The following is a 17591-nucleotide window of genomic DNA, read 5'->3' on the forward strand; positions in this document are numbered from 1 at the left end:
CATGAGCACTGCCCCGGAAAAGGCGGGGTTCCCCAGCACCCAGCCCAGGTCCTGACCCACAGCCCATGCTCAGAGTTTGTGGAAAGAGAGTACGAATCAATATGGGAGTGAATTTTCTATCCGCTGGGATGAAACCCATCCTAGTGGTAAGTTTTTACATGAGCTTGTTCTGGGAAGAGAAGCACATTTCCGGACCGAGGCCCTGAAGCAGGAAGGCCAGAGCCCCGATGAACAGTTTTCCTTCTAGCTGAGGGAGGGAGGACCGGGCAGGGCTGGGGCAGTGAGGTCCCAGAGGCTGTGCTTTGGAAGCCTGAGCCAGGCCACCTAGGGAGTAGCCATTGGCCGTCAGAGACCAGGGATGGGGTGAGTGTGTGACAGGGTGGGTCAGGCCACATCACTGGGGCGCGGAGGGGCAAACCCCAATCTGGCATGAAAAGCTGTACCCCCCAGAAGGAAGGGTAGGGAAAAAAACCCTGAGGTGGCAGTCTAAAGCAGCAGCCAGAGGAAAAGCCCGCTTCCCCAGGAGGGGGTTGCAGGAAGCACAGGAAACCAAGCCCGCTTCCCCAGGAGGGGGTTGCAGGAAGCACAGGAAACCGTGGAGATTGAAAAGCAATCAAAGCTGCAAGCCAGCCTTCCCACACCCTGGGGCTACTGTAAACAAAGGCGACAGGGCTGGGTGGCCTGTGGGGGCAGGACATCCTGCCTTGAGTGGAGATCCGTGTGCGCCTGTGCCTGGCTGGGAAACTTCTGTCCCCATCTGCAAGATGGTGGCCAGAAAAGGGGCAAAGACACTGCGGGGCTGGCAGACACGGTGGGCGTTGGTACCCATCAGTGAAAAAGCCCGATACTTTGTCACACATAGGTCTCTGGCCCAAGTCCTTAAAACAGAGCACGCCGGAAAACATATGTTCTCTTCCTGTCTCTTCCTTGCCCCTCAGCCCCAGTCGGGGTGGGGGCAGGAGCGCTCGTGGGACCTGGCGGGCAGCATGCACCGGGTCCCCCCTCACCACAGGGGGCCTGGGCTGCTTCCACCCTCTTGCCCTGAGAGAGGCGCAGGCCCCAGACCTTCCTCAGCCCCAGGGCCCGATGGATGGAGCTTCCTGTGCACAACCATCTGGAGTGATCTGGCAGCACACTGCAGACACACACACAAGAGACAGAGAGAGGGGGGCGGGGAGCTGCTGCTAGGCATGGCCTCTCTGGAACTCACAGGTGTGCACCACAGAGAGACTGAGGCCAGGGGCCCCTTTGTGTAGCTGTCTTGAGTTCCAAAAGGACAGAAAAGTAATGATGGGGGGCTTCTGGGCATGTGTTTGGGTTTTAGTCTTTCTGAAAACAACGGGATTTCTATGCTTTGCAGAAGAGGTTGGCTTGAAGCAGGGGTGCTCCCAGCCCCCTCAAATTGGGTATCTTTTTAATAAAATCCCTTTTCGTTCCGCACAAATCTGTGTTGAGTGGACATGGTGGCAGGCGGCAGGATCAAGCTGCCCAGTTAGTTTCCAGTGTGCAAATGAGACTTGGGCTTGGTAAGTGGCTCCAGAGAGCCCACCCTCCTCTCCCCCTTTTCCTGACTCTGCATAGGAACTGAGCCAACATCCTCCCTGGTTGGGATCTTTGAGGTTATTTAAATCAACTCCCAATTTAGAGAGGGACAATAGCAGGCCCAGAGAGGAGGGCCTGCCCAGGGTCACATTCAGAGTCAGAAGCTGGGCAGGGGGCACTTCCAGCTTTCCTGTTTACGTTCTTTCCAGCTCACTGCACCCCAACGCCATGTGGCTCTGTGACTACATAGTTGGGAAGAGAAGTGAGCCCTCCGCCACCTGACTGTAAGCGAGACAAAAGGGAACCGGGAGGGGTTGCAACACCTCATTTTTATTCCTTATTTTCTGGGGGTACAGCATGGGGCATATTGTCACCCTGGGTGTGGTCCCCATTGCATCAGGCTGGTGAGCAGGGCTCCACCTGGTCCTCTTCTCTGCACTGGGAGTGACAGGGAGCTAAACCAGGAGGGACCCCAGGAAAGACCCAGCGGTGGCCAGGATGGTGTTGGACAACATGGACAGTCCACTGGCTCCTGCGGAAGAAGCAGAGATTGAGCGGAGAGGGACCGGCAGGCCCAGACACCCCACCCTGCACCTTCCTTGGTTTCCCAGACCCCAGGATCCCTGCTCTGGGAGGGGCTGCTGCAGGCAGCTACCCAGTGGCATGAATTCCAGTGGTTAAACTGAGAGCTGGAAGCTGCCTGGCTCTCCAGGGAAGGAGGCTGAGCCATTGGGGGGGGGGGGGTGCTCCAAGTAACCCAGCCACCCACTTCGAGCAGAGTCCACCTGAACCTGCACACCCCAGGCTAGGGCTCCTTCCCCCCGTCCTACGTCTCCTTCAGAGAAACCCGGAGAGAGGGCAGGGGGAGTTAGACAGAGACCCAGAGAGACTGAAGGTCGCTAGGGCTAGGATCTGGGCCGGCCCCTCTGAGACTCCCGCCCTTCTTGCCACACCAGGGACACTTACCGATGGACTGCAGAGTAGCCACGAGGCTACCGGAGGCAATCCCACCCCCGTTGGCGATGGCGGCTGCTGACATCATCTTGGCCGCTAAAGAGTAAGCCGCGATTCCTGTCCCAGTGAAGCCAATGCTGCCCAGCACCATGGGCACCACGCCCACGGCCACAGCTGTCAAAGGAGAGGAGCAAGGTCAAGGCGACACTCAAGGGAATGGACTCCCTTCCCCCACCCCCATACACAGTTGGTTAGGCTCAGGAGACCTCAAGAGGGTGGAGAAGGGGGTGAACTCGAAACTTGGGAGAGACTCTGGGCCTGGCCAGAGGTCACAGAAAGAACTTGGGGAAGCAGGAAAGGCTGTGGGGTCAGTGGGGACAGGGACCCGGGACCAGCTCTGGTCTGCAGCAGCACCGTCCTTAGCAAAGCCCTTTGTCCTCGGGGTCTCAGTTTCTGCATCAGTAGGATGCAGGAACCAGGGTGCGGCTTTCAAGTTCCTTGTCTTTGCCGAGGAACTCTTTAATACAATCAATTTTACTCACCCAGGGGCCTAGTGGAAGCAAGGAGCACATTCTGAGCCCTGCGTGAATCTCAGTGAATCCCAACTCAGGGGCTCCACGGCATATCCACAGGGCAGCAGGAAAGTCACTAGACCCAGGGTCACTGAGCCGATGGCCTCTCTTTAATGCCCTGCCTATGTTCTGACTCTGTGCACGTTTCATCCTATACAAAGCCTCACGATAATCCTGAGTGGGTGATACTGGCCCATATGTCAGAGGAGAAAATGAGAGCTCAGAGGAGTTCAAAGACATATCTAAGGTCACACAGCGAACGCTCTGCGAAGAGGAGATTGGGCCCAGCCAGGGCTGCCTCCACATCAGCGTTGCCATGATACGCCTTGTTTCAAGGTCTCTGTTTCCTGTTTCCAGTCCCTCGCTTCCTGCTCATCTCCATCCTTTCATCTCCTTTCCTACCATCTACACGAGGCCTGGGGCAAACATAGGCACGCACAAGGCCAGTTATGGCCCAAATCCCAGAGACGGGGCCATGAGTCCCTTCCCTAAAGCGGCTTACCTCCTCCGATCACAGCTGCAGCAGTCTTAGCTGGAAACCAAGAGAACACGGTGTGAGTAGGGCCACAGTTGGCTTCCCTTCCACTCCCTGAGCTCATGGCCCACCTACGGGGAGGGGGTTGTTCTCATCCCCCCACCCCCTTCACTCAGAGACATGGGATTTCTGAGAAAGGTAGCGTCACAGCCCTGAGCTTGGTGAGGATTGCTGGGGAGTCTGATTGCAGAGGCGTAACTTCTGTCCTCAGTGAATGTGCCGCCTTGGCCTAAAGTTGCCTGGAGATGGGGTCTGAGGTCCTTGTGCCCATAAACTCAGTCATCAGTTACAATTTTGGTTTGGTTCACTTTTATCTGTCTGCTGATTGGTTAGGGGTTCGTAGGGAGGTCAGAAGCTATCCTTTTCGTTCTGTCTTCCAAGCCAGGTTTGCTTAAAACCAAAAACAAAACGAAAACAAACAAAAAAACCCCTAGCAAGCCACTGCCACATTCCTTTTCCGTGAAGGTGGACTTTTTGGCCAAGTAATTTAGGGCGTGGTAGTTTCAAAGGGGCAGGGAGAGGCGAAGGAAATGGGGGCCGTGCTCTCTGAGCCAAGATGTCAGCTCATCATCTAGAATTTGGTCAATGTTTTCTTAGTGGGGAATTATAGAAGCTCTTTAGACTATAATCCATACTCATGTACAGTGGTCCCTCTCTATATCACGGTTCACTTATCGAGGCCTCACTGTATCGTGGGATTTTTTAAAATATTATATTTAATTATTTAATATAGCGGATACTTCGCTATATTGCGGGATTTTGCGGTACTATATACATATGTTGTTAAAGTTACGTAGGTTTAAGAGTGTAGAATATGTTTAAGAACATAAGTAGTGTTTATAAAAGTGTGGAAAAGGTTAATAAGGGAGTGGGAATGGTTTATAAGTGCGTGGGAAGGGATTATAAAGCCTTACAATATATATAGATACTTCAATAAAGATAAGGTCCCTACTTCGCAGATTTTCACCTGTCGAGGGGGGTCTAGAACAATACCCGCGATAAGTGAGGGAACCTGTGGAGAGAAGCTGCTTCATCTGCACTGCCTGGCTGAAGTCAGGCAAGCACCATCGAATGCTTGAATGCTACTTGAGAGCAATGCTTGAGTGAGTCAAATGAATGCTCCTGATTCTTCAGGGCCTGACTTGTCACCCCCCTCCTCCAGGAAGCCACCCCAGAGTTCACCCTTGCTCCCTTGTGGCCGGAGCCATGCACAACACTGAATCATACTGAGGTGTGCACGGGCCTGGCTCTCCAATGCTGTGGGTCCCTGGGGAGCAGGCAGAGGTCTTGGTCTGCTGCAGCCATAGTGGCCAGGATTGCAGTCTTTGAGGCCAGTGGGGGCCAGAAGTTCTAAAGATAGCAAGGCGTGCAGCAGTGAACTCCGCCAGCTCCCCAGGGAGAGAGCCTTGGGGCAACGATGGAGAAAGTAAAGAGAGAGGGGCAGGAAACCAAAACTGAATGGTCCAAGGGGCCCCCTGGGTGGGCTATGAACCAGAGACTCAGGAATCAGGGGCCTGTTTAGAACATACTCACTGCTTAATGTTATTGTTTGACAAGTGAGTAATGCCAGGCCGGCCAGCGGCTTGGCACACGGACGTCCCCACATCAGAAGGCCAAGGGGAAATGGGTGCTGTTTGACAAGCTGCCTGCTGGCGGGCCCCGTGCTCATCCACGGGGAGGGTGGCCGGGCCCTTCTGGGCTGCTCAGAACCTGCCCTGCCCTGAGGCCTCCTCCCGAAGCCTGGCCTGCGTTTCCTTCCTACTGCAGTTCCCAGCTGCCCACCCTTTCCTCCCTGCCCAAGGCTCCTGCACCGTGGTGTCTACATGTATAAATAAGGGACATTATCTTCGTCTGGGATCGTTATGAGAAGTAAACCGATGGATACATGTCAACTGCCAAGCCTAGTGACTAGCGTTTTGAGAAAAGCCAGCTGCTCTTACTCTTACCATCAGCTGAGGAGGGCTCTGTAATTCAGACAGGAAGGAAGGAGCATTGGCTGTGGCCTAGAGGCCTTAACATGCTTGTGACACTTCTGTGCGCTCAGTGGGGGCCCAAAGAGAGCGTCTATTACCCAAGGTCAGTTACCTCCAAGTGGGCAAGCAGTCAGGGCCGCGGCGGGGGATCCCACCAGGCACGAGACCTTCACTGTCCCCAGGAAGGATGCCACCACGGTCGATGCAGCCAAGCCCAGGGCAGCGCTGGATGGCAGGGTAAGCCCTGAGGAGGGACATGGGGTGGGTGCACAGGCGCCAGGTGTCAGGCGGTGGTCGGAGGCCCTGCGCCCTCCCCCTGTTCCATATGATGCAATTTTTGCTGGTTGGGGCTGGAGGGCCCCTGGGTGTCCACCCAGGGGACAGAAAGGTAAATAAATGGCGGTGGGGACACACGCAACCACTTTGCAGCAATGGAAGTGAGGGCTGGAAGCTCACCTAGCAACACAGACAGGCCTCAAAAAGTTTTTCATGCAAAGAGAAGCAACAGAATGACGTAGACAGCACACTATTCTGTAAGTAAATGAAAACGCATGCAAACAGAAAATACCCATTCTGCAAAAATATATATGAAAACCTGGTACACATTAAACATATTAGAAAGGCTGACTTTGCGGGTGGGGTGGGGGCAAAAGACAAGATAAATGGCAAAGTAAAAAAATAAAACCCAGGAGGGCACTCACATGAACTAACTAAGAAAAGAGGGCCAAACTGAAGAATTTCGCTAAAACCAATGCTCTGCTTCTGAGACCCAACATTACAAACTGCTGTGAAAGGCTGGGTGGCCGCATTGGTCAAAAAGTAAAGGAGGTAAATTTTGGTGGTGAATCCAAGGGAAACAGGGGCCAGGAAGCAGGACCCAGGCAAGGTCCCTGTAGTGTGTGTGTGTGGGGGGGTCGCCCAGAGGGGCTCCTTCTTCAGCTCCTGCCTCCCTCTGGCCCTTCTCGGAGAGAGAGCAGGACAGACTCCCAGGGAAGGACAGGGCAGGGGAGAGAGGCCACAGGTGATGAAGCCACCCCCTGTCTTCACAGATCCCTGAGCAGGGCCCTCCCTGTGCCCTCTCTCCCCAGCCGCCCTCCTAGGGGCACTTACCCGCTGATGTCAGTCCAGACAGGGCACCATACGCCGCCCCGCCAGCTTTGGCCAGGCTCACTGCGGACATTATCTTGGGGACTGAAGAGACCAGGATGGCTTCCATGGTGCACAGGGTAATAAACACTCAGCAGAGTCAAACCTGCGCGGAGATTGGCGCTCTGATGAGGGATGGGCATGCTGCACCTGGGGTTCCGTCCCTCCCCCACCCCTGCAGATGCTGCACTTAGGGCCCACACCCCACCCCCCACCCACCCCCACCCGCTGCTGCACCTGGGATTCCCCCACCCACCCCTGTAGCCTCATAAGGTGTCCCAGTGGGGGGTAGAGAAGCTTCTTGGGGCTTGTGGGGCAGCAGGCCTGGAAAGGGTCCAGGTGTGGGTGTTGGGGTTATGCAAGGACCTGTTCGTGGGAGGTGGGGTGGAGGTGGATTCTGTTTCCCCAGGGGGGCTGCTTCCTTCCAGCATCCACTATTCAGATATTTCTGGAACTCCCTTAAACCTCCACATAGCAACTTAAAAGATACCAGGACGAGAACCAATTGCCTGTCCCAGGTTACTCTGGGTTCCTGCTTTGATGTCATCTAACAGTGATAAAGAAGAGATTACTATCTTCCTTTTATAAATGAGAAAACATTGTCTGGCACAGAGAGAGTGAGTGGTTCATCCAGGTCACAAGACGTTGTATGTCAAAGTGCCACCCAACCCAGGTCCAGCTGCTTCCAAAGCTCAGGCTTGGACCGGCTGTGATCTGCGTCCCCCTAAACCTAATTGGTCTCTTCCCCCTGCCTCTCTCACCCCCACCCAGGAATGGACCAGGCTCTTTGCCCCCTGAGTCCCAGAGCCCAGGAGCTGGTGGGGGCTGGAGTCCCTTCCCTCCCAAGACCCACTTTCTCTGATGGCAGCCTTCCTGCTGAGAACAAAAAGAATGTTCTGTGAGTGGATCCACATGGGTCTCCCTCCGCTCCCTGAATCCCCTGCCACCCCTGCCACCCCTCCCCGTCTTACCGAGAGGAGAGGATTTTCTGAAATGTGGAACTGAGCTCCAGGGCTTGAATTTGGATACTGCTCTTGAGGCGTGGCTCCGGATATTAGGAGCAGTTCCACCCCTCAGTAATGCAAGTCCCAAATATGGTAGGTTTCATTTTACAGGAAACTGAAACTGCAGCCATATTGTTTTCCTTTTCCCTTTCCCAGTCAATGGAAAAATCTAGTTATTAGAGATGGAATCTGACCACTGTATCCACCCCTGTCGGTTAATGGAAGACACTGTCATTTAATTTGGGGATGGAGTGTCCTATCTGCATGATAAAGATCATTAATAAATCTGATCAAAGTTATATAATAAGAGGATAAATATTAATTTCTAATGGAGACAGAAAGGTGGTTTTCAGAATAGCATTAATCCTTGTCATGACTGATTGTTTAGTTATTCCAAAAATCTATACTGAGGGACCACCACGCGAGACATGGATCTAGGCACTGAGTGAGAGCAAGTGTAACAGAACCCTTGGGCTGTTTAGTTAGGGGCCCGATTGCCTGCCGCCAGAATCATAACTCTGAATACCAGAGTTTGGTGAAAAGAAAAAGAATTGTTTATTTACACATAGTCCTGCCTCCCCCTCCCAGACCTGGCCAGTCTTAGGAAAGTCAGAAACACCGTTTCTTCCTAGGCACAGTTCAGCTTTACCAGTAGCTGCCAATCACTCAGTTCTGACTGGGGAGGTCCTTTCTGTGCTGTGGTGCCCTCCAGCTCTCAGTGCAGGACCGCCTGGATTCTCAGCCTCCTTGTAAACTGCCTTCTTCCTGCAAACCACGTGGATCTCCTTGCCTGGTGAGAGCTTCTTCTTTAAGCAGCATGGAGACCCCTTCTCCAAGCCACATGGAGGGAGCCCACAAGAGCCAGACAGTGAGGGCATGAGGGCCAGAGAGAGCCAGAGCCAGCCCAAAATGTCCACAGTTGCTTCTCTTCTTCCCTGCTTCCTCTCTCCCCCTGCGTCCTCTCACGAAGTGGGTGTTGCAAACCGTCCTGACCATTTACCGAACCCTACATAGGCTCTGTCTGCTTCTTCCGCACCAGCGCACAGTCCAAGATCCCTCCCATCTTCCTGAGTCTTGGAAGTAAAGCGGCTCTTTGCAACAATGTTTCCAGCCACTGGCCCCAGGCATGCAAGGGCATCCTGAAAGCTGCTTCCTGCTGCCTATCTCCCAGCCGCAAACTCTGGGGTTTGTTTTTGGACTCCCCTGTTTCTGTAACACAAAGACCAAACTAGCCCAAATATGTGTCCTTATGGAGTTTACACACTGTAAGGGGACATAAAGTAAGATAAGTTACTGAATATAGTGTGTGATTTGAAGACGTACTAAAGCAAAAGGAGGTGAAGGAGGGGAGTCGCTCCAGGTGGTAGGAACAGAGGTGGCAAGGGGCCCAGGTGGGAGAGGAAGAGGGAGGGGGGCAAGAAGGAATGTCAGAGGTTAACAGGAAGCCGGCCTGCAAGGACTTGCTCTTGTGCTCCAAGCGAGATGGGAAGCGAGTGCGGGGCCTGGTGCAGAGAAATGACAAGATCAGGTTCACTACGGCTGTTACATTGAGGATAGACTGAAAAAAAAATGGCTGTAATTTAAGTTTAAATAGTCATCATGAGTAGTGTGATACACCTGTTGGGTTCGTGAGTTTCCGCCACACTTGGTTGGAGGTCTGCCCTGCTCTGGAATCCACACACCTCCCACCAGCTACTTTCAACACCAGAGGATTTGCTAATTCACACAATGAATGTATGTGTGTGTGTGTGTGTGTGTGTGTGTGTGCGCGCACGCACTCAGGGTTCCACCAGTTTCAACATCCTAACAGCGTTCCAGTTGGGGGAGCCCATCCTGATTCTGCGAGGCCAGTCACAATGGGAGCTGAGGCTCAAATCACTTCTGGATGGAAGGGGACTGGGTCAGCATGTGGGTATGGTTTTTTACCCAGCAATTCTACAAAATTTGGCTTCTAAAGCTTCTACCACCATCTCCTCTCAGCTCACTCTCAGATGATCACTTATTCTTTCAAGAACTTAGATGCAATCAGAAAAGCATTCTCTTCACAATGACAGCTCCACCAGCCCCCAGCGTCTGGATCCATAGACTCTGCCTTCCGTCCATTGCTGTGGGTCAACTATCCCAGCTCCTATGATTTCATGCCCTCTTCCTCCTCAAAGACTTTGACCTTGCCACTATCCACTCTCTGTCCTGAATTTCTGAGAACTAGAACTGAGCTTGACTGTGTTCCTGGAGGGTTAAAAGCAGCTCCGCTCAGAGGGAAGCACAGCCCAAGGCATGCAGCAGCAACTGAGATTGATTTTGTTTTTCCAAGAAACCAAAACCACATTTTTCTTCCCTTTTCCCATCAAGGGGAAACTCTAGTTATTATAGAGACTATAGAGATCGACTTTGTAATCACTTGCTGACCCCCAAGCTCTCACCAAGTGCCTTTTAATTTCTCTACTGCCGTCCCAGCAAATTGTTGAAAGAGACGTGTACACCTGCTCTTCCTCTCTCTTACCTTACAGGTGCTTTTAAAATACGCATTATTCATAGTAGGAAATATTTTCAGGCATTCTGTCACAAGCGTATGTTTGCAATATAGTCTTTCCTCTAAGTCAGCTGGGCAACTTCTCCCTCCGCTAGCTGCCTGCTGAGCTGTCCAGCACCAAGAAATTGACAGGAGTCACACAGGGTGGCTATGCTAGCCTCTCAGCTTTTATTGAATTCAGGGTCACGCAAAGTAGAACATCAACCAATTACTATCCTACTCACACTCTAACAGTCTAAGAAAAATATAACACAGACCGAGAGTAATCAATGGGGAGTGATGAACCTGAGTCCCAGAGTCTCAGTCGGCAGGTCTGGGAGACTGCACAGTGGGCAAGGGAGTCGTCAGCGTCTTGCAAGGAAGGGTCTCCGGAGCCAGGTCGGCAACAGGGCAGACAAAGTCCTCAGTCCAGCAGGGCAGAGCCTCCAGCAGCCGATGCCAACGGAGATCAGCGTCGTGTGGAGCAGCGCTCTGGTGGGTGGAGCTTGGCTATCTCAGCAGTGGTCTGGAGCCCACCTCAGTTATATCTTGAAAAGGGTATACTCCACCCTTCTGGGTCTCTAAATAGCTGTCTTGACACCTCTGATGGCAAGTATGGGCTTTCCCCAGCAGCCTATCTCTGGGTGGCTCTGCTCTGCAGACATGGCTGTCCTGGTCACATGTGCAGATCCCTTAGCTGTGTCTCCTTGTCAGGTGGATCTTGTGTGACTTAGGCAGCTTCCCTCTTGAACCGAAGTGTCACGGCTGACTAACAGTCATTTTGGTTGACACAAGTGACTCCACTTTGTTTTATATTCTTGATGCTGTCTTGAAGGGACCAATGCCTTTTTATTGGTCCTGCTCTCCACACATCCAACAAGCTATAGATAATAATACAACAAACGCTTATTTGACTGCCACTCCACTCAAGATCTCAAATGATACAGATGCAGTGAACACAACCTGAGAATCCCTTCCAACCTCCTCGCTCTGCCTCCTGCCCCACAGGTAACCACTCTCCAGAATTTACAGCTAATTATTCCCATGTATGGTTTTATACCTTTACTATATGTAAATGCTAAATGCACACCTTCCCTGAATGTTCATTGGTGTTTCAGCTGAGGTTCAAGGGCAGGGAGCAGTACAGTCAGGTGCCAAGAACCTCCACTTCCTAACCTTGCTGAGAGGATATGCTAAGAAACTGTACAACTAGTTTTTTTGTAAAAGTAAAGGAATTATGCCCTGGCCGGTGTGGCTCAATGGATTGAGTGCTGGCCTACGAACCAAAGGGTCACTGGTTCAATTCCCGCTCAGGGCACATGCCTGGGCTGCAGGCCAGACCCCTGGTTGGGGGCGTGCAAGAGGCAACCAACTGATCAATGTCTCTCTTGCACATCACTGTTTCTCTCCCTCTTTCCTCCCTCCCTTCCCCTCTCTCTAAAAAGAAAGAAAGAAAGGAGAGGAATTAATTAGAGCTGAGATTTCAAAGGAAGAAAAGAGAGAAGAAGAAAGAAGAGAGAACGAGAGAGGATTGGTGGGCTGTTCTTTCCCACACCCCTCAGGAGAGAGGAGGGAAAGGGGTCTACCCACCAGGACACCTGGACCTCAGCGGTACCCCCTTGGAAAACCTGACATGAATCCCTTGGAATTTGAGGGCCCACAAAGTCTACAGGCGGAAGACTGTGCCTTTCAGGCCTGCCTGGGTCAGGAGAGCACGGGGACCCTTCTGGGAGTCAGCTGCCCCTTTAGAGCTTGTGGCGCAGAAGTGGCACTAGGCCTGCAGGGCTGCACGCACCTGGCCATGGTCACTACCCAGAGACAGATGCAGACTGCCTGGCTAGGGGACTGCTTTGGTTCCCCACGGGGTCCTTGGAGGCCCAGTCTCCCCTCAGAGGACAGCCCTTACTCTGTCTCTGGAGGACAGTCCCTGTCTTTGTCCACTCCTCAGGGACTGGGAGTCTCTGCCTTGACCTTGGGCTTGTCCAAGCCTTGGGCTCTGACCCCAGCCTCCAAAGGCGAGCCCAGAATGGCTAAAACCAATACTCACATCACATCCTTTGGGCCAAAGTAATGGCTTTAGGGGTAAAATGAACAGGAACCTTTAACAGAGGCATTTGGGAAAGATGCTTTCTTGCTCTTCAGCAGAAGGTTCATGGAAAAATGCTCTTTGGGGGGAGACATGAATAAAGAAGCAGGTAGCCTCCAGCGCCTGCCAGCAGCCAACTTACAACCATGAAACTCAGCAGCCATAGGATGAAGCTGACAACTCAGAAGCAGAGGAGGGACAGAAAGAAACATGTCCTTCACATCAATGTTGAGCTGCTGAATCAAACCTCCACTGAAGCCTACTTACTTTTGTCTTTTCAGTTCAGGAAGCCAATAAAGTCCCCTGAACTCAAGCCAGTTATAGTCAAGTTTCTATTACTTATAACTATATAATCTTAAATAAAATGGCACCTCCTCCAGGAAGCCTTCCCTAATAGCTACAGTTAGAATTAATCTCTACTTTCTCTGTCCTCCACACCATGTAGCTTGATCCTCTCAATATATCACACACATTGGGTTGTGTTATCAGTGAGTTATTGGTGACTTAAAAATATTTAATTCATGATTCCATGGGTCAGCAATTGAGGCAGGCGGCTCTTCTGGCCTCAGCTTTGGGTTGACTTTTAGGATCTTAGCTGGGCTCATTCATGTGTCTGGGGTCTTGTCTGAAATACAGAGCCTGACTCCAGTCAAGGAAGAACGGGTGTGAAGGCCAGTAGGTTGAGATCTGAGACTCGAACCTAAGATGGAAAAGGCCTCCCAGAAGCTGACTGTGGGTTATCAGCAAGGCAGGCAGGTGGCAGATGCCAGGTCAGTGTGCACGGGACACCTGACACACCAGCCGGGGCTGGGCACACAGTGGGCCTTGGGAAATAAATGACCTGCACTGGCCCATCTCTTGCGAGTCCCACCAGGGAAGCAAGTCCTGTCTGTCTTTGCAGACACTGGTCAATCCCTTCTGGGGGCTGATGACCCCCAGGTTCTAGACCAACAGGGACAGAGCTCCCTGGAAAAAGGCAGTTTCTCCACTTACCTGGAGAGCCTCAGGAGCTACCAGGCCAGGCAGACACAATGTCCCTGAACTTCAGAGCAGCGATTTTCAACCAGTGTGCTGCAAGAACTTTTATTTTTAGTTGCATTTATTGGGGTGACATTGGTTAATAAAATTATATAGAGTTCAGGTGTACAATTCTATCATACATAGTCTGTATATTGTATTGTGTGTTCAAAACCCCAAGTCAAGTCTCCTTCAAGAGTTCTTAAAATATGCAATGCCTATTTTGTCAGGGGCACTGACCTCTTTTCCCTTAGACTGTCAAATAAAAAAATGACAACAGCCAACACAACAGTAGGCATCTGGTGTGAATGAATCAAAATTACATCAGCAAAGAATATATTTTTTGTTGTCCCGTAGGATTTTAGTGATGAGTTTAAGCGTGCCGTGAGATGAAAATGGTTGAAAATCGCTGTGCTAGAGTCACGATGCAGCCTGACCCTGAGTCTCCCGTGGGGCGTGGAGGGGTCGAGAATGCCTGAGGGTAAAGGGTTTAGGAGCTGAAGGTCAAGGGCTCAGACAGTGACCCCAGAGCCAAGCTGCCCTATTACGCTGGCCTGGGCTCAGATCTCCCAAGACACTTGGTCCAAGTCTCCATCTGAAGAGCTGTGAACTGAGGCTTAAGGGGGAGACATGGCAATCTCAGGGGTACAAGTGAGTGGCAGGACTGGGAACAGACGTGGCTTCCAGCCATGGAGGATGTCGGTGCGCGTTCCTACAGAGTCCCCACTGGCTTGCCCTGCCCTGTCCACAGGAACGCAGTGTAGACACAGGGGGAAGGTCACTGAATCTCGTCTTTATTTCTCATCCTTCTTTGAACAATTTTGGGAGGCAGGGGGCTTGTCGTTTGGGGGTTTGCCATCCTGAGAGTCACCACCACTGGGTTCATCTGGAGGAGAGGAAGTGTCTTTCTCTTTTGAATACCCCATCCAGGCCCCAAGAGATGACCCAGTCAAGCCCAGAAGGACGTTGGATGACATAGAGAGTCCAGCTGCCCCTGGGAAAAAAGAGGTTGACAGCACATGGGGACAGACAGCCCCAGCAGCTCCTGGCAAGGGTGTAGGGTCAGAGATCCCAGGACACCTCTGGAGGTCAGGGGTACCAACATCCCACACCTGCTCCCGCCTCTACTTCCTAAAACCCCAGGATGCCTGCTTTGGGGAGGGGCCGCCCAGAGAGGAGACATGAACTCTGGTGGTGACTCCACCAGTGACAGAGAGGGCAGACCCTCTGAGAAAGGGCAGGCATGTCACCTTCCACAGGACTAGGCTGGGGCCTGGAGAGGGGAGGGGACCTGCCCAGGTTTTGTAGGGTTGACTAGGAATGCAGGCCTGCTGGGCTGTACCCTGGACCCAACCCCCAACCCCCAACCCAAAGAGGGGACAGCGAGGGAGGGACAAAGGAACCGGGGCTCTGAGGACCTCGGAACTGGAGGTGGGGGACAGGCCTTCCCCTCAGGCTTAGCCTCTGGGCGGAATCCCGTCCTGGCTCCCTGGCCCGATCCTCCACCTCCTCCTGCTGCTCAGGTCACTTACCCACAGACTGCAGAGTAGCCACCAGGCTACCGGCCGCAACCCCGCCCCCGTTGGCGACGGCAGCCGCTGACATCATCTTGGCCGCTAGGGAGGAGGCTGCGATTCCCGCCCCGGTGAAGCCCGCAGCGCCCAGCACCACGGGCACCGCGCCCACGGCCACCACTGCGGGGACCAGGGGCCGGGTCGGGATGTGGGCTCGGGGAGAGGATCCCCTTAGGAATTCCCTGATAGTGTCTGCTCTGAGCATACGGAAGGCAGCAGCTTGGAAACTGGGGCCAAGGCAAAGGAGACAGCGTTGGGGGGCGGGCACAGACGTCCTAGCAGGTCTCCGCATAGCATAGCCCTGGTTGGGTCGCTTAACTTGCTGTGTGCTGCTGGGGACACTGCCCCTCCCTGGGCTCAAGTTTGTGCTCGTGTAAACGGGGAGGGTGAACTACACCTTGGCAGTTTAGCTGCAACCCCCTTTGATATGCGCTCTTGTCTGCATGCTCATTACATGTAAGCACCAAGGGGCAGCTAGGTCGGCATCCAGGTGGCACTTCCGCGGGAGCACTGCTCTCTGCCCCTGAAAGTCACGCAGGTAGCCCCGGGAGTGGAACCGGTGGGGGGCCAGCCCGCAGAGCGCTGCAGCGCCGGGTCTGTGAAGTCTCCCACCCACCCATCCCGGGATGAAGGCTCCCAGGTAGCTCACCTGCTCCGACTGCCGCTGCAGCCGCTCTCTCTAGGGAGACAAAGTGGGGGGCGGGGGGCGGGGGGCGGGGAACGACAGTCAGTTGTTTGCGGGAATGGAGGAAAATAGAGAGCCCTCTGGCCCTTCGTGGGCTGGGCTGGAGCCGGGGGAGGCCAGCCCACCCCTGCCCAGGCCACCACCCCCGGGGGAAGGCAAGACTCACTGATCATGGTGAGGCCTTCCCGGTCCAGGCTCCGCTCAGGAAATGACTCTGCTCCGGGGGGGTGTTAGTTCCCAGGCGAACCAATGGGGACACCGCCCGCCCCTTGGGACTCCTCAGGCCGGGCAAAACGCAGGAACGCACGCGCCTTCTGCCCGCCTGCGGGCCTTGGCTCGCCCGCGCCCACCCCGCACCCCGCTCACCGGTCTTAGCTCGCCTGCGCCCACCCCGCACCCCACTCGCCAGCCCCCACCCCGCACCTTCTCACAGGTCTTTGCTCGCCCGCCTCTAATCCCCACCCCACTCACCGGTCTACCCACTCCGCCACTGGCTCTCGCGCCCACTGGGGGTTTCCCTTGGGTGGCTTTCCTCTTGCTTGATGGCTCTAACGAACAGAGTTTAAAGTACCTGGACATCAAAGCCGGAGGGCTGTGGTTTCAAGTTCCTGTATCCACCCCACCACCTCCACCACCCCCGCCCCCATTTAAAAAGAAAACCTAAGGAGAAGAACAATATTTGGTTTCCCTTCTTTTCATTTGAGCACATTTCCTTTCAGTCTGCCTCGCCAAGGCACCATACCTGTCACTGTCTGAATGGGGAGCCGAGCCACCCCAAGTTCCAATCAACTTGCTTCCCGCTCCTTTGCAAAGTCCTGATTTTCTTTACCTAGTCATTTAGAGTCCCCCCAGCCTGTTTAATATTCGTCAATAGGATTTTTTTAAGTCGAATTTATTGAGGTGTAATTTACACGAAGTAAAACTCAGCCTTTCAGCGTGCACCTCTATGAGTCTGGAGAAACTTACAGCCCTGGAACTGCCAGCTCAGATATAGGACATTGTCATCACCCATTCATTCCCCCCAGGGACCAATTCTCTCACGCTCCTTTGTAGTGAACCCCTCCCCACAGTACCCCAGACCCTGGGGACCACTGATCTGTTTTCCTTTCCTACACAGTTGCCTTTTGCAGACTTTCAACATGACTTTTACTTATCAAACATTCTGTCCTGTGGGTGTGCTATAGTTCAATATATCAGCCCTTCTTTTTGAGTTTAAATTCTTTCTAATTTTTGCTCTTATGAGTTTTCCTGGCATGAAGTGCTTATGTTGTGGTTTTCTGATCATAAATCCCTAGAGGAAAAATTGCTGAGTCAGAAACTATACATTTCTTATGGCTACTGATACTCGCTGTTTGGTTGCCCTCCAAAAATATTGTACCAGTTTATAGTTCCTCCAAAAGTATGTGGGGGAATCTATTTTTTTTCTACTCCTATTAGCTTTGTTAAAAACGAAACAAAACAACTTTGCTGTCCTGATTGATGTGGCTCAGTTGGTTGGGCTTTGTTTCACAAAGCTAAGGGTCATGGGTTCGATTCCTGATCAGGGCTCATGCCTGGGTTCTGGGTTTGGTCCCTGGTCAGGGCACATATGAGAGGCAACTGAGGTAACTGATTGAATGTTTCTTTCCCTCTCTTTCACCCTCCCTTCCCTTCCCTATAAAAACGTAGTCCTTATTTTGTGAATTGTAGTCTTAGATTTCTGGACCTTTTCTCTATTGAAGTATTTCTTTCACTTACAGATGTATAGAAATTTGTTATATATTAATTACATTGATCCATTCTCTCGGATGTTGCAAAATTTTGTTCCAAGTTCTTTACTGTTTTATTTTTGTTGGGGGAGGGGTTAAACACAGAAAGTTTTACCACTTGTGCAAGTTTGCTAGCATTTTAGCTTATTGTTTTTGTCTTTTTGTGCCTACAGAGGCTCTTCCTGCTAGTTACCAGATTCATCATCACCTGTATTTCTTTAGGCTCTTCTGGAATTTCACTTT

General features: G+C 52.6%; 2 protein-coding genes across 3 annotated transcripts; both read right to left on the minus strand.

Annotated features, from left to right (window-relative positions):
• Positions 1-1852: 1852 nt before the first annotated feature.
• On the minus strand, positions 1853-7814 carry LOC150017213 (interferon alpha-inducible protein 27-like protein 2). 2 transcript variants are annotated; one of them, XM_090271349.1, is made up of 6 exons: positions 7694-7811; positions 6687-6828; positions 5689-5820; positions 3571-3600; positions 2509-2670; positions 1853-2074 (listed from the first exon to the last, which is right to left on the minus strand). In XM_090271349.1, exons 2-6 carry the CDS (start codon positions 6790-6792, stop codon positions 1998-2000), a joined length of 507 nt encoding a protein of 168 aa, XP_090127475.1. In that variant the 5' UTR covers positions 6793-6828; positions 7694-7811; the 3' UTR covers positions 1853-1997. The 2 variants fall into 2 exon arrangements, with proteins under 2 accessions (XP_090127475.1, XP_090127474.1); XM_090271348.1 differs by lacking the exon at positions 1853-2074 and having other exon boundaries at positions 2396-2670; positions 7694-7814.
• Positions 7815-14114: 6300 nt separating this feature from the next.
• Positions 14115-15934, minus strand: LOC150017214 (interferon alpha-inducible protein 27-like protein 2A). The gene is made up of 4 exons (XM_090272129.1): positions 15767-15934; positions 15565-15594; positions 14874-15035; positions 14115-14335 (listed from the first exon to the last, which is right to left on the minus strand). The coding sequence occupies exons 1-4, from the start codon at positions 15771-15773 to the stop codon at positions 14136-14138; spliced, it is 399 nt and encodes a 132-aa protein (XP_090128255.1). The 5' UTR covers positions 15774-15934; the 3' UTR covers positions 14115-14135.
• Between the last annotated feature and the right edge of the window lie 1657 nt (positions 15935-17591).

Source organism: Furipterus horrens, unplaced genomic scaffold (genome assembly GCF_987537825.1).
Source record: "Furipterus horrens unplaced genomic scaffold, mFurHor1.1.pri manual_scaffold_3, whole genome shotgun sequence".
Lineage (NCBI taxonomy): Eukaryota > Metazoa > Chordata > Mammalia > Chiroptera > Furipteridae > Furipterus > Furipterus horrens.